Raw genomic sequence first — 14447 nt, 5'->3', positions numbered from 1 at the left:
CAGGACAAGCCCCTATTTGGGATCAGGTTATGAAAGGGAGGGGTGAGGAACTAGGGGGTAAGGATAGTCAGTGGGATGCTCACTGGGTGGTGGAGTTTGCTTGAAGTTCCTGGCAGGGACAAGGAGACAGGCCCAGCCTGACAGTCGGAAAGCCCCGGTGGCCATCACTCCGCGGTCATGCACTGCAGCCGGTGTTTGAAGAAAAGCAAGCGGTGTTTGGCCACTTGGCTTTCGTCCAGTGATCCCGGGTAACGATACCGGGCATAAGTCTCTGCCCCGGCATCCCTTGAAGCCCAAGGCAGCTTCAACTTGGATGCATGATCCACTACGACGTCGGAGCAGGAGCCAACCCGAAGGGAACCGAGACCATCCAGGAAGAATTCTGGGGATGAAGGGAAGACGGGTGCACAATGAAAGATCCTGAGGGTGCAGAAGACCAACCTGAAGACCAGCCTGCACGGGAGAGCTGAAATAATAGGGGTATGGATGAAAATTAAGCGTACGGATGGTGCGTGTGCAAAGTCTCAGTTTTTAAGGACCATGAGCATGTAAATTAACCCCTCTGGGTCTCAGTTTTACTCCTGTGTAAAATGGACTCAGTACTTGTCTTGCACTTTGAAAATGGAAAAACCTACCTCCCTACCCCGAGAAGTTCAATAAATGCTGGATGGGCTGTCTCCGAGTGTGGTCTGAACCCGGGGAAGCGACTGGGAGTGCAGTAGGGAGGTTCAAGGCTGACCCAGCGGCTGTGCTGGCCGTGGAGATTTAAATGGCACGCGGGGCCTGGAGGGAGGGAGAGCTCTGCCTCTCCCCGGGAGCAGGTTTTGGTAAATCTTCGCAGATATGCTCTAGGGGCCCCGGTGGCAGTCATGGGCATGGGCGGGGAGGAGCGGCGGGTGCCCTCGGCGCCTTGCTGCACCGAGCCGCGCCCAGCGCCAGGCCCGGCCGGGAGGGGGCGCCACTCACCCAGGTGTGCCACGCGGCTGAGGCGCGGATCGAAGCCGACCTCGCGCACCTTGTCAGTGCGCGCCAGGAAGAAGTTAACGACGCCATCGGTGACCACGCAGCCTGGGAAGCCGACAAGCTCGTGGTGGAAGCCACGCCTCTGCCGGAGGCAGTTCCCGAGGCCTGGGGCACCGGGCTCCACGGTCAGCATCTGCCGGTAGGTGGTGGCGAAGCCCGAGATCTCGCGCACCGCGCCCCCCACCTGTGGGGAGTGGGAGGATGGCTTCGGGCGGGGCGGGGTCTGGAAGCGGGTAGGTTTGGGCTCCCTTTTCCCTCGGGTGTTTCCATGCCCCATCCTCTTCCGCTTCACCCCTGGGACCCCAGCCCCCACTTCGTCGTCCCCTCTCCGTCTCAGGGCTGGCACTTCTGGGCTGCGGCTCCCCTGCCGTGGCCCTAGCCCGCTCAAGGCCCTTCTTCGCCCGCCCCACATCCCGCTGCCCCTCCCTTACCAGGTCCAGCGGCGTCCGCTCCAGCACGTCCACAAGCCTCTCTAGCCGCGTCCGCGCCGTGAAGACAAAGTCGTCGTCCACCCACAGCACGTACTTGGTGGTTACTTGGGACACGGCCAGGTTCCGGCCTGCGAACCAGCCCTGGGGGACAAGTGTGTGTGGATGGAGAAGCTGTAAATATAGCACGTGCCCGAACGCCACCTTTCTTTCTCTCCCCGGGCCCCTCCCCACAGCGTGTGCCTCTCTCCAAACTTTGGAGTGTTTCTGAATGGATGGGAGCTAGGTAAAAAATGCAGATTCCTACCACCACTCCCAGAGGTTCTGAGTCAGTGTTCTGGGGGAAGGTCTTGGAATGCATTGAATTCCTGCTGCATTCATTCATTACTTCATTCACTATTCTATTGAGCGCCATAACAAGAACGCAGAGCGAATAAGATGGACAAGATTCCTGCTTCCACGGAGCTTACATTCCAGGAATCCTCGTGCTTAACGAGCAGGCACTCCCGTGATTCTGAGGCAGCCTGTCCTCGAATCACTGTTCTGGAGGCTGCAGACCGATAGTGCACCCCCTCCCCGACTACTTCGGGCGCTGTTAAGCCTTGCTGGCTGCGCACCTTGCCGAAGGGCATGAGATAGTGCTCCACGTGGGGCCCGCTAACGCGCTCTGGCTTGTCACTGTCGTCGGCGATGACCACGGTGACCGTTGGGTAGAAGCGGCGGATGCTGGCGATGAGCGCCCGTAGCCGATCATAACGAAGGAAGGTCTTGGTGGCAATAGTGACCAGAGCGCTGATGTTGTACTGGGCTGAGAGCGAGTGCGTAGGGTTGGGTGCAGCCAAGGAGGGTAGGGAAAGAGGAGCAGGAAGAAATCCCCTCCTAGGGCTGCCCTCTCCCTACATGCTCCCACCAGTCTCACCTCCCTGGGGTAGAGACCCAGGCGGGTACAGCCGAGGGTTGGGGGGGTGTCTTATGCGAATGGTGAAGGCAGCCTCATGTCCCTCCGTGGAGAACCGGACTGGGAAGAAAGGATGTGAGATTTGGCTCTTAAGGCTGGGATAATATTCTTTTCTTCAGCCAACCAATACTTAAGTACTTACTTTGTGTCCTGCCTTTCCAACTAGAACACATGGTTCTTACCCCCATGAAACTTACATTCAGACAGGTGGGAGAAAGACAATTTTAAAAGGTTTAATTAAAAGCTAACCTTTATTGAGCATTTACTACGTGCCAGACACTTAAAAATTACCTTAGATATATAAATTCATTTAATCCTCATGATAGCAGTATTAAGTAGATTCCTACTACAGAAAAAGAAGCTGAGGCACAGAAAAGTAACACAACTATGAAGCAACACAACTACTAAGCAACAAAGCTGATAAAACCTAATCAGTCTGGGGACGGGCTGGTTAGCTCACTTGGTTAGAATGCAGTGTTGCAACTCCAAGGTCAAGGGTTTGGGTCCCCATACTGACCAGCCACCAAAAAATAAAAATAATAATAAAAAAAAGCCACACAAAAATCTAGTCAGACTGGCCTCAGGCTAAGTAAATAAGAAAATTCAGATACTAGCAAGTATTGAACAGAAAATAAGACAAGTAACATCAAAGTGAGGAGGAGGCATTTGAGCTGAGATCTAAATGACAAGAAGGAGCCAGCCATGCAAAATCTGGGGGAAGAGCATTCCAGGCAGAAGAAGCAGCAAGTGCAAAGGCCCTAAGGTGGGAGCAAACAGCCTTTGGAGAGAAGCAGGACTATGCTATCTATACCCCTTCTGCTACAGGAGAAAAGGAGGCCCTGGAAGGTAAAGCTCTTTGCTCTCTTGTAAGTGGTGGGTTGGGAATAGAGCCTGAGTCTTCTGGCTCCCAGGGGAAGTCATTTCCTGGGGCCCCCATGGTTGGCCTGAAGTGGGGACGCACCCAAGGCTCGGGTTTCCCTCTGGCCTGCTCTGGCCCCAGATGAACAAAGGCCTCTTCTCTCCCTCCCTGGGCCTGCTGGCCTGGTTGAAATGCCCATTGTGTGGCTGGGCAGCTCTGGCCATTGCCTGAGTCCTCCCACGCCCTCTGCCATTTGCCCATTCCAGCCTTTCTGGGTCCACTCTGTTCACCCAGCCTTCCTCTACTTCCACCCAGGCCTCATACCTGTGTCCACTGTGTTGGCCTGGTAGCTTCTGCTGCTGTAAGTGACCAGTTGCAGCTGCCGGTTGAGTTGGTCCAGCCCTGGGCTGACAAGGGTGAGATCTGGCTGCCCCTCTCCAGTGAGAGTCACTCCAGTCACTTCCCCTGCCACATCCCAGGTGCCCAGGGAGGCAGTCAGGTTCACCTGGGAGAGGGAATTGGAGAATGCAGGGTTAGGCTCTGACCCCCATCCCTCCCTGGGTGGTCCTGTCTCCCTCAGAGCATTCTCAGTATCCATCTGGCCCCCTCACCTTCCTGTTTTCTCTCACCTGGTATATCTCCTGACCAGAAGCTGCCTGCAGGCTCAGCCCTGGGAGGAAGGATGGGGGATCAGAATCACACAGACAGCCCTGAATTCTTCCTCACTTTCTCTCCCCTCTTTCACCACATACCACAAAGAACTTTTCACCCATCCCTCTTGACGAGACCTCAGCAGGGCACATTGCATAACATAGCCTAGAGTGACTGACTGTTGATTCCTTCCCATCAAAGCAGTATCTCTTCTATGGCCTGTCCTAGCTATCTACCTAATCTTTGACTAGTCAGCAAAGAATACATTCTTCTCCCCAAATCTCCCTAATTAACACTTTTCTGCAATTCCTGACAACCCTAGGGTCCCTTCTGTCCTTATTTCCCACCTAAGCCCCCTTCTGACCTCAAGACCCTCTTTCATCAGAAGTCCCCTCCTCCCATTCCAATCTCCCCTCATTCTTTCCTACCCAACCTCAGACACCACCCCCATTGTAGCCTAGGACCCTCCTCCCCACCTGGCACCAAGATGCTCCTGAGGGGCTGAACCTCCACACCCTGCAGGGGGTACTGTAAGGGGGAGTTGGCAGGGGCTATGAGCAGCTGGTCAGCTGGGGACTGGCTCCTGGCAGTGGAGGAGGGAGAGGACAGAGGGGGAGTCAGGGGGAGAGGGGCTCCCTCCTGGCCCAGCCACCCTCCAGGCCTCCCACTGCTCACCCCCTGCAGAGTCATGCCCTTCTTTCCTGCTGGTACCTCAAAAGGAAGGCCTGGAACTCCTGCTCCCTCGTGGCAGAGGCAGCCCTCAACTCCTCAGGGTCAAAGGCCTTGGTGAGGTCAATGGCTCGGACCTGTCTCTGGAAAGGGAGGGGAAGGCCCCCCCCACTGGACTCACAACTGCAGTTGTTCTGAGCCAACAGCCTGAAGAGGGGAGGAGGGTCATCAGAGCCCAGCCACACAGCTCCATTCATCCCCCAAACCTCTTGCACAGTTCCCTGCACTTTGGCCCCTCCACTCTGCCCATCCAATATCTGTCTCCTCAAATATTGCTCTTCAAATAGTCTTCCGGAGCGGGGACCACGGATGGGATGGCCTATCCCCTGAACATGGACTTTATAGAGGTGTAGAATAGGGCCAGTTACTAGATATCAGGAGCTGCCTACCCATCCTTCAGGACCCCATCTGAAGTATCTTCTCATGCCTGAATCAGGACATCTGGGAGTCTCTCAGGGTCCTCCCTGACTGCACGCCCTCCCATCTCCATCACCAGGACAAAGTTCAGGGAGGACAGATTTTCCCCCAGCCCAAGCCTCAGCAGCCTCCTCCACTTCCCACTTCATTCACACAACCAGTCAGGAGAGTGCAGGCAGCAGAGCCCAGCAGTGGAGGAAACAAAAGCCCCCAGCCCACCCCCTCCGGAGAGCACTCACCCTACCACTTGCTCCTTGATCCTAACTGGGATGTGTGCGTAGCGGGGCTCGGGGGCAAGGTCTGGCAGCTCGGGCCTGGGGGGGCCCTGTGGGGGCGCCCAGAGCGCAAGAGGTGCCCGGAGGCCCGGCGTGTCCCGGGTGCTCGCGTATAGGAGCCCCAGCGAGGCGCACGCGAGCAGCAGGACCAGCGCGCAGAGGGCCCGGCGGCCCAGCCGCATCCTGGGGTGAGGGTAGGAGGGGAGGTGAGAAAGGGCCAGAGGGAGGCCGAGGGCTGGGGCTCTTGACCCCGGCGATCTCGGAGCCTCCTGCCGGCTCCCAGGGGCGCTCTCCACTGCACACATCGCGCTAGGATTTGCACCGCTAATGGTTTTCCCGGTACCCCCTCCCCTCACTCCCCGGGCGGGTCTCAGGGTTCCCGGCTTCCTTTCTTCTCGCCCTCTCCCGCATCTCGGTTTTTCTCTCACACCCGAGGCCTGGCATCCTGGTGCAGGAGACATTGGATGCGCTGGTTTCGACGCGGCCGTGCATAAGTAGAAAAGCACCGCTTTATTGTAGCAGCGGACGTCCTCAAGCCCACCGCCCGCCCTGGCCGGCGCCCACACCTTCCCCCTCCCCGGCACCCTCCCCGCTTAGTCCGAGCATCACCTGGGCCGGCGTGGGCTGCAGCGGGCGGCTCCACACCTTGCCTGTCAGGAAAAACGCAGAATCACGCCCGCGCTATGGGTCGCCCCCGGCGGAGGTGACCCGGTGAGTGGCCTCGGGAAGCTGCGCTGGGGAAGGGGGGACCAGCGAGCGCGCCTCCTCCCGCCTCCAGCTCGGCCCCTCATCCCGCTGGGGCACTGACCTGTCTAACGCTCTAGGGCCGCGGCAAGATTTCGGTCCGGGCTGCGCCGGGCTCTCAGTCCGGGCCTGGGCGTCCTCATGGGGCTGGGGGCGGCCTGTTGGGGGAGCTGGGCGTGAGCCTGAGAGGGGGGGGATCCTCCCGCCTTCGGACTCTCTGGGCTTTGTAGACCGCAGCGCGGGGGTGGTTCTGGGCGTTTCCTGCTTGCGGGGGAACGGAGTTGAGAAGCCGCTGCCCTCCAGCCCCAGGAACAAAGCCGGGCATCCCTGGCACCCGGTTTCACTTGCCGGGCCCGGAGAGCTGAGTCCGCCGCCCTGCTCTTTATACCGCAGCGCCGCGCGGCTCGGCTCCCGGGCTCGATGCGGCGGAGGCTCGGGCTCCGCTCCGGGAATGCGAGCGCCCCGGCGCCATCTGGTGGGCGCGGAGGAAATTGCCGGGGCGCGGACCCGACACGGGATGGTCCTCCCTCCTAGCCCCCCCGCCTTCGCCCCCAAACCCTGGCATCTCAACCGCCTGTCCCCAATCTCAGTCATCCCAGTCCCTACTCGTTCAGACCCTGTAGGCGAGGATGGGCAATAAGAGCTTTGGGAGGAGGGGGCGGGGCGCGCTATAACCCCATTTCAAGCAAGGTTTGGGTCATTAGAATGACATAAAGAAAATAAGCCCTGGAAAACAAACGCTGCCTCCTGGCTAACACAGACAGATTCACAGACACCCGTCCCCGGCTCCCACGCGCCCCGTCGTCCACCCCCCGTGATCTAACAAACACTCAAGAGATAAGCACTCAGTAATTCAAGGGCCTGCTTCCTCTTACTGCTCCTTGGTGCAGATTTGCCGGAGGAAGGAACCCCAAAGAATGCCAGATAGGTCAAAGTTCTGCCTGCAAGCCTTAGGCCACAGACAGCTGATTCCTGACACTGCCCAGAACCAGCGTCCTGTGGTTCCGTGGTTCTAATAAAAGATGTATCAAGATTTAACAGGAAAAAAAGATACAATAAGAAATGTAGAACATAATGCAGGTATGCGTGTATGGGAGGATAGATTATTGAATGAACTGTATACAAATAAATGACTAATCAGCCGGGGAAAAAAGTGGAGTCTCTATCGTCCTAACACGCTAGTAAACTCCAGATCTATCAAATACGTATGCGTATATATGTGTGTGTGTGTGTGTGTGTATATATTTTGGTGGCTGGATGGTGTGGGGATCTGAACCCTTGACCTTGGACTTACAACACTGTGCTCTAGCCAACTGAGCTAACCGGACAGCCTCCCTATCAAATATTTTAATATTAAAAATAAAAGCGTAGGGACTGGCCGGTTAGCTCACTCGATTAGAGTGTGGTGTTGATAACACCAAAGTCAAGAGTTGGGATCCCTGTACCCGCCAGCCACAAAAAAAAAAAAAAAAAAAAGAAAAAAGAAAGAAAGAAAGAAAGAAAGAAAAAAGGTGACAGCATAGCATAACCGTAGTAAAATAAATCATGGAGTTTTTGTTTTGTTTTGTTTACAATCTTGGAGTGGCGAAGAGATCTCTAAGCAAGATATGAAGGGAAATACTAATAAATTTGCCACTGGTCTGAAGGCAGTGAGTTACTTCAATTGATTGTTCACAGGTACAGATCGAACTCCTTGTTCTACTCTTTCCCCCTTCTCACTATTGCACTTGGCTAGTCTTTAAAAAATGTTTTAAAATAAAATAAAATAAATTTGTCTGTGTAAAAAAATTTGAGTGAAGAAATTACCCTCAACAAAACTTGAGAGGGAAATGACAAACTGTGAAAAAATATTTGCAACTTGTAAGACAGATAAAGGTCTACTTTCCTTAAGAGCTCTAAAACAACGACAAGAAAAAATGACCAACTACCCCCAAATGGACAAAAATTATAAAGAAGCCATTGACATAAATGGCTTTTAAATGTATGAAAATAGGGGCTGTCCGGTTAGCTCAGTTGGTTAAAGCACGGTATTATAACACCATGGTCAAAGTTTCAGATCCTCATACTGGCCAGCTGCCAAAAACAAAATATATGAAAATATACTTAACCTTATTCATAATAAATTAAATACAAATTGGAGCAACATTGAAATGTTTTTTGTTGACCAAGTTAGTAAAGATCAAAGAGTTTGTTAAAACATTATGTGGCTTTGCTGTGTGCAGATGACACAGCAGCTCTCATGTCTTAGAGTCCCATGCCTGAGACTCTCCCAGGCCAGAGTTGCATGCTGATGACTCTAGCAGTCTGGGGTCACCGGGGAGCCCTGCCTCTGTAGCTCTGCGGGACATTGCCTTAGTGGGAGTTCTCTGTGGTGACCCGCCATTGTGGCAGTTCTCTGACTGGGCCCCAAGGCTCTCTGCAGCATCCTTTGAGATCTAGGTGGAGAGAGTCATGCTGCCACAGCTCGTACACCATGCAGGTGAGTGGAGATGGCACCATACAGATGCCACCAAGGGTCACCACCTGTGCCCTCCAGTGGGGCAGCCACTGCAGCCCACACCACACTTGGGCCCCTTGAGCCACAGCTGGGATGGTCAAGGAACACTGTACTAGAACGTGGGGAGCAGAGCCTTAATATCATTCTGCCCCCAAGACCCGATCCTGGCATTCTAGGCCTGGATGGGTCAGTCCTGAAGATGTTCAAAATGCCTTCAGGGCTATTCTTCCATAGTCTTGGCAAACATCTGGCTTCTTTCTATCCATACAAATCTTTTTATCAAACGTTCACTTGACCATACTCCTGGTGTTGTGTCCTGAATAGGCTTTTTCATTCTTTACAACATGGCCAGACTGAAAATTTTCCAAATCTTATTCTGCTTCCCTTTTGATTATAAATTTCATCTTTAATTTGTTTCTCTCTTCCTGCATTCTACTGTAAACTGTCAAGAGAAGCCATGACACACCCTGACCATTTTGCTTAGATATTTCTTTCATTAAATATCCTGTTTCATCACTCATAAGTTTCTCCTTCCACAAAACACTAGGACATGAACATAAAAATCTAAAAATGTGGAAATGTGGCTTTGGACAGAAGCAGTAAGAAATTCGAGGAGTGTTAGTGGAAGACTAAAGAATATCAAAGAGCGTTAGTAGAAGCCTGATGGCCTTTAAGGAGGCTGCTGTTGAAGGGAAGTGTTTTAGTCCGTTTTGTGTTGCTATAACAGAAATACTTGAGACTGGGTAATTTATAAAGGAAAGAGGTTTATTTGGCTTACGATTCTGGGACAGCTGCATCTGGCACAGGCCTCAGGCTGCTTCTACTCATGGTGGAAAGTGGCAGGGAGCCAGCGTGTACAAGCAGATCACATGGCAAGAGGAAGCAAGAGAGAAAGAGAGAGAGAGAGAGGGAGGGGAGGTGCCAGGGTCCTATAAACAACAAGCTCTCACAAGAACTAATAGGGCGAGAACTCACTCATTACTCCCCCCACCCCCAGGGAGAACATTAATACATTCATGAGGGATCTGCCCCCATGACTCAATCAGTTTCCAACACTGCCACATTGGAGATCAAATTTCCACATGAGTTTTGGAGGGGAAAACACATCCAAACTCCATCATTCTGACCCTGGCCCCCCAAAACTTATGTCACTCTCACATACAAAATACAATCATTCTATCCCAACAGTCCCAAAGGTCTTAGCTTGCTCCAGCACCAACTTAAAAGTCCGAAGTCCAAAGTCCAAAGTCTCCTCTGAGACCAAAAGCAAAAGTCCGTCCAGCTTTGAACCTGTAAAAGACAAAACCAAATTTATCTACTGCCAAGATACAATGGTGGAACAGGCATTGGGTATACATTCCCATTCCAAAAGGGAGGAATAGGCCAAAAGAAAGGAAAAACAAAGGTCCCCAAAAGGCTGAAACCCAACAGGGCAGGCATTAAATCTCAAGGCTGGCGAATCAGATACCTTGATTCCACGTTTGACTGCCTCTGAACACTGGTGTGGGGGTTGGGTCCCCAAGTCCTTGGGCAGCTCTGCTCCTACGGCTTTCCTGGTCTTGGGCCACACTTCACCTCTCCCAGGCTGGTGTTCCACTCTGGTAGCTCCACAGGTCTGGGGTCTCCATGGTGGTTCCGCTCTCACGCTTCCACTAGGTATGGTGCTATTGGGGTTTCTCTGCTGCAACTCTGACCCCACATTTCTGCTCCACATTGCTCTAGTAGATGGCCTTTGCAGTGGCTCCACCCCTGCGGCAGGTCTCTGCCTGGGTCCCCAGGCTTTTCCATACATCCTCTGGAATCTGGGTGGAGGCTGCCATAGGAAGTGAGGAAAATAAGGAAACTAAAGGAAAGTTCTTCGTTATATTTAACAACACTGTAACTGATGGTGGTGTGGAAAGTAGAAACTATACCTAATGAACTGGGAGTGATCTACCTGAGGAGATTTCCAAACAGAGTGTTGAAGGTGTCATCTGGTTTCTTCTTATTGCTTATATTAAAATATGAAAAGAAAGAGATAGGCTAAAGGAAGGAATGTTAAACAAAAAGAACGGGGATTGTTAGGCTTGAAAATTGTTAGCCTCTCCAAGGACTAATGATGCTAAAGTTAAGAAATAGTATACTGGCAAAGATTATATCTCTTTCAAGAAAATGTGTCTAAAGATAAGACCAAGAAATTCTTCATTAAGGAAGACCTAAAGCAGTGGCTTGGAGAAGTGTTCAGTCTTACAATAGGACTTATAACAAAGTGTTGCCCTTCAGCAGTCTAAGCAAAAGCCCAAGGTAGAGAAGGGCTTTTCTCAATAATATTTGTGAGTATAGCTTTCATTTAATGTAGTTAAGTGCAATAAGATTCATAGAAGACACACAAAGATTCCAAGAGAATTGTTTTTGCAAAACTTAACTGGCAATACAATAATTATTTCTTATTATTCTGATATGACTAATGTTTCCTGTTTTAAGCTCCCAGGTTTGGATAATGTAATACCTAGGAATAAATAACTAATATAGAATATTATGTAGCAATGAGAAGAAGTAATCTACAACTGTACATAATAGCTACAATGCCATAACAAACATTTTGAGGACAATTGACAAAATTGGAATATGGATGGTAGATTAAAGTGAATGTTTTATTTTTGTTAAGGGAAAAATGGTAAGAGTTCTGGTCAACATGGCGGAATAAACGGTCTCCAGCATCACTCTCTCCCACAAATCAACCAATTTACAACTATAAAAATGTAACATCAGCCAAGCTGGGACCGCTGGAGCTCAGGGGAAGAGGAGGAGAGAGACCTATGGAGTTCATGAAGGCAGGAGAAACCATGATGAGAGAAATAAAAAGCTGCTCTAAGCATTTTGGGCTGCGGCCACTTTAAAGCTGGAGCTGATGAGCGCATGGAGCGGGAGCCGGCAGAAGCCACAGCTGTGCCCTTCAGATGGAGTTACTTGGAGGCTGCAGGGGAGAAGAGGGCCTTGGCGGCCCCCAGGACAACAAGACCACTAATAGGGTTCCCATGGACCTACGCAGGAGCAAGGAGCCAGAACAACTGAAAAACAGGAGCCATTCAGAGGCTGGTGAGTCATCGCAAGGGACCGGCACAGGGCCCATCCCATGGAAAGTGTTTGGAGCACAGGCGGTATGGAGCCAGGGACCAGACACATCCCACAATGAGGCACACTGCCAGCGCCAAGGAGCATGCCCAAAACATCACCTCCATGTGGGTGGCCCACTACAGCCACCACAATAACCATGGCTGCCGCAAAAGTGGTTAGATGCCACAACCACTGCACAGATGGTCTGCCAACTACTGGAGTGCATTGACACAAGGAGAGTCACCAGCAGAGACCAAAGAAAAGAAGAGGATGTCTCTCTCCACAAACCCCATTCCAGAGTGACAGAAGAAGCATCTGCTCTATAATAATATTGGGGGACCCGATCTCATCTCTCAGCATTGGACAGATCATCTAGGCAACAAATCAACAGAGTACCCATTATTCTTTCAGAAGGAGAGAAGAAATCTAAGGTAATTAGAGGGGGGAGGGGGAGGGAGAGGGGGATGGGGCAAGATTGGACAAGGGGCATAAAGAATAACTATGATTTGTAACAATATATATGCTAGTAATATTGATTTGATCAACATATCTCAGCATTGAACCCCCAAAATATGTATAATCAATTTTGATTCAATAAAAATTAAAAAAAAAAAGAAAAATGGTAAATATTAAATTTCCTGAAGTTGATAACTGCTGTTATATAAGAAAATATCCTTGTTTTTAGAAGATGTATCCGAAAGGGTTAAGGGATAAAGCGGCATGATGTGTGCAATCTACTCTCAAATTGTTCAGAAAAATTAATAACAGTAATGTGTGTGATACATATACATACATATATACGGGTGTGGTATATATAATTTATATTTTATTAATTTAATAATTATTAATTACATTATTTTATGAATTATATAAAATTATATATGAATATATAGAGAATGATAAAATAAATGTGACAAAATGCTAAAGATTGGTGAAGTTGGATAAAAGACATGTGGGTGTGCTCTTTATTATTTTTCAAATCTCTAAGTTTGAGAGTATTTCAAAGTAAAAATTTAAAAAGGGGGCTAGCCAATCAGCTCAGTTGGTTAGAGTATGGTGTTGATATACCAAGGTGGAGTGTTTGGATCTCCATACTGTACTGACTGGCTGCCAATAAATAAATAAATAAATACAAACTAAAAATTAAAAAAGCAAAGATCACTCCTCCACTTACTTTAGTTGAACGTAAGCATGTATTTAGTAATCTAGTGATGGTGCTGAAAAATTGTTTCAGCACATTACTGTCATACTTTTAAAAAATGACAACTAAAATTTTTTCATAATGAAATTGTAATCATTAAAATTTTTGTAGTGGAATTTGATATTAAGTCTTATGTTTTAACATTTCGTTCTATGATAGTGATATTCAGCCTTGGCTGAATACTGATTTTAATTCTATGTGTGTGTCTCTCTCTCATTTGTTATAGACACTGCACCTTCTTATGCCCAAATTCTTTAGTATGTATCTCCTGAGAACAAGGACATTCTCCTAAGTAATCACAATATGGTTATCAAACTCAGGAGATTTATCATTGATACAAAAACATTATTTAATATATAGTCCATATTCAAATTTCTCCAGTTGTCTCAATAATGTTCTTTATAGCTTTTAAAATATTTCTAATAGATCTGCAACATAACTAGTGCCATTTTAGACAAGCCCAAGTATAAAATGTTGCCATCCAACTCCTCCCCTCCCCTCCCCCATTCTCTTTTACAAGAAGCCTCATGGTTTCTGAGAAAATGAAACTTTCAGCGTTTCTGCATGCGCAGAACTCTCCAACCCCATGGCCTAACCCAATCCCCACTGCAGAATTACATCACCCAGCTCTTGGTGCCAACATACCAATATAAGCTCCCACCACCCTAGGTTAGCTGCCATCCCCCATTTTCAGGGCAGCCCTGGGCTGTTCCATACTTTGAGTGCAGCCCAGCAGATTCTTTTCCTTTAATAAAGCTTGAATGGTACCTGGCGTCTCGGCTCACTTCCTTTCGATGTCCAATTGAGGATTGCTTATTGTATTAATTGTCATGTTGCTTTAGTTTCCTTATCTTTGAGAAGATTAAATACACGTATTTAAAAAAAAATTAGGGGTTGCTGTATTGTTTCCATTTACTCTAGAGTGAATACTCTTGTTTACTGAGCTTTTTATCTTTCATGGTGTTAATTTTCAGGATGAGCTTTGAAGTTTTACTTTTCTAGCTTGTCTTTTGTGTGAGTTTCTTGCCCATGTGTATCCTGGTTAGGGTTCACTGTAGATGACAGATACCACTCTAGGGGCTCATTGCTCGGTATTAGGTGGTTTCCAATGTGGTCTGTGCTGCAAGAAACATACTTGGTGAATAATAGATCTGCAACATAACCAGCACCACTTTAGACAAGCCCAAATACAAAATGGTGCCATCCACCTCCTCCCCTCCCCTCTCCCCTTCCTTTAAGAGAAGCCTCCTGACTTAAACAGAAACCCTTTTTGTTTCTGCAAGGACACAGTTCTCCACCCTGATCCACATTAGCATAATGACGCTCCTTGATGGCATCACCCAGCTCTTGGTGACAACATACCAATATAAGCTCCCACCACCCTAAGTTAGCTGCTGTCCACCATTTTCAGGGCAGCCCTGGGCCCTCTGCCACTCTGAGCGCAGTCCAGCAGATTTCTTTCTTTAATAAAGCTTGAACGGTACTGGCGTCTCTGCTCACTTTCTTTCATTATTGTGCCAAAACCTGGGAAGGGTTTTGGCTAATGTTGTGGACGATCCCCTCTCTCTG

The 14447-nt window shown here is 49.5% G+C and overlaps 1 protein-coding gene across 7 annotated transcripts; it reads right to left on the bottom strand.

Moving 5' to 3' along the window:
• Positions 1–164: 164 nt before the first annotated feature.
• B4GALNT1 (beta-1,4-N-acetyl-galactosaminyltransferase 1) lies at positions 165–5528 on the bottom strand. 7 transcript variants are annotated; one of them, XM_063075930.1, is made up of 10 exons: positions 5305–5528; positions 4631–4795; positions 4396–4502; positions 3898–3938; positions 3593–3773; positions 2371–2469; positions 2069–2259; positions 1434–1733; positions 967–1228; positions 165–382 (listed from the first exon to the last, which is right to left on the bottom strand). In XM_063075930.1, the coding sequence occupies exons 1-10, from the start codon at positions 5520–5522 to the stop codon at positions 165–167; spliced, it is 1782 nt and encodes a 593-aa protein (XP_062932000.1). In that variant the 5' UTR covers positions 5523–5528. The 7 variants fall into 7 exon arrangements, with proteins under 7 accessions (XP_062932000.1, XP_062932001.1, XP_062931998.1 ...); XM_063075931.1 differs by having other exon boundaries at positions 967–1207; positions 1455–1595; XM_063075928.1 differs by having other exon boundaries at positions 967–1207; positions 1455–1595; positions 2362–2469; positions 5305–5522.
• Positions 5529–14447: the final 8919 nt, after the last annotated feature.

The sequence above is a fragment of the Cynocephalus volans genome, chromosome 12, assembly GCF_027409185.1.
Source record: "Cynocephalus volans isolate mCynVol1 chromosome 12, mCynVol1.pri, whole genome shotgun sequence".
Classification (NCBI taxonomy): Eukaryota; Metazoa; Chordata; class Mammalia; order Dermoptera; family Cynocephalidae; genus Cynocephalus; species Cynocephalus volans.
The sequence above is the reverse complement of the archived record's forward strand: the minus strand, read 5'-3'. Positions and strand labels throughout refer to the sequence as shown.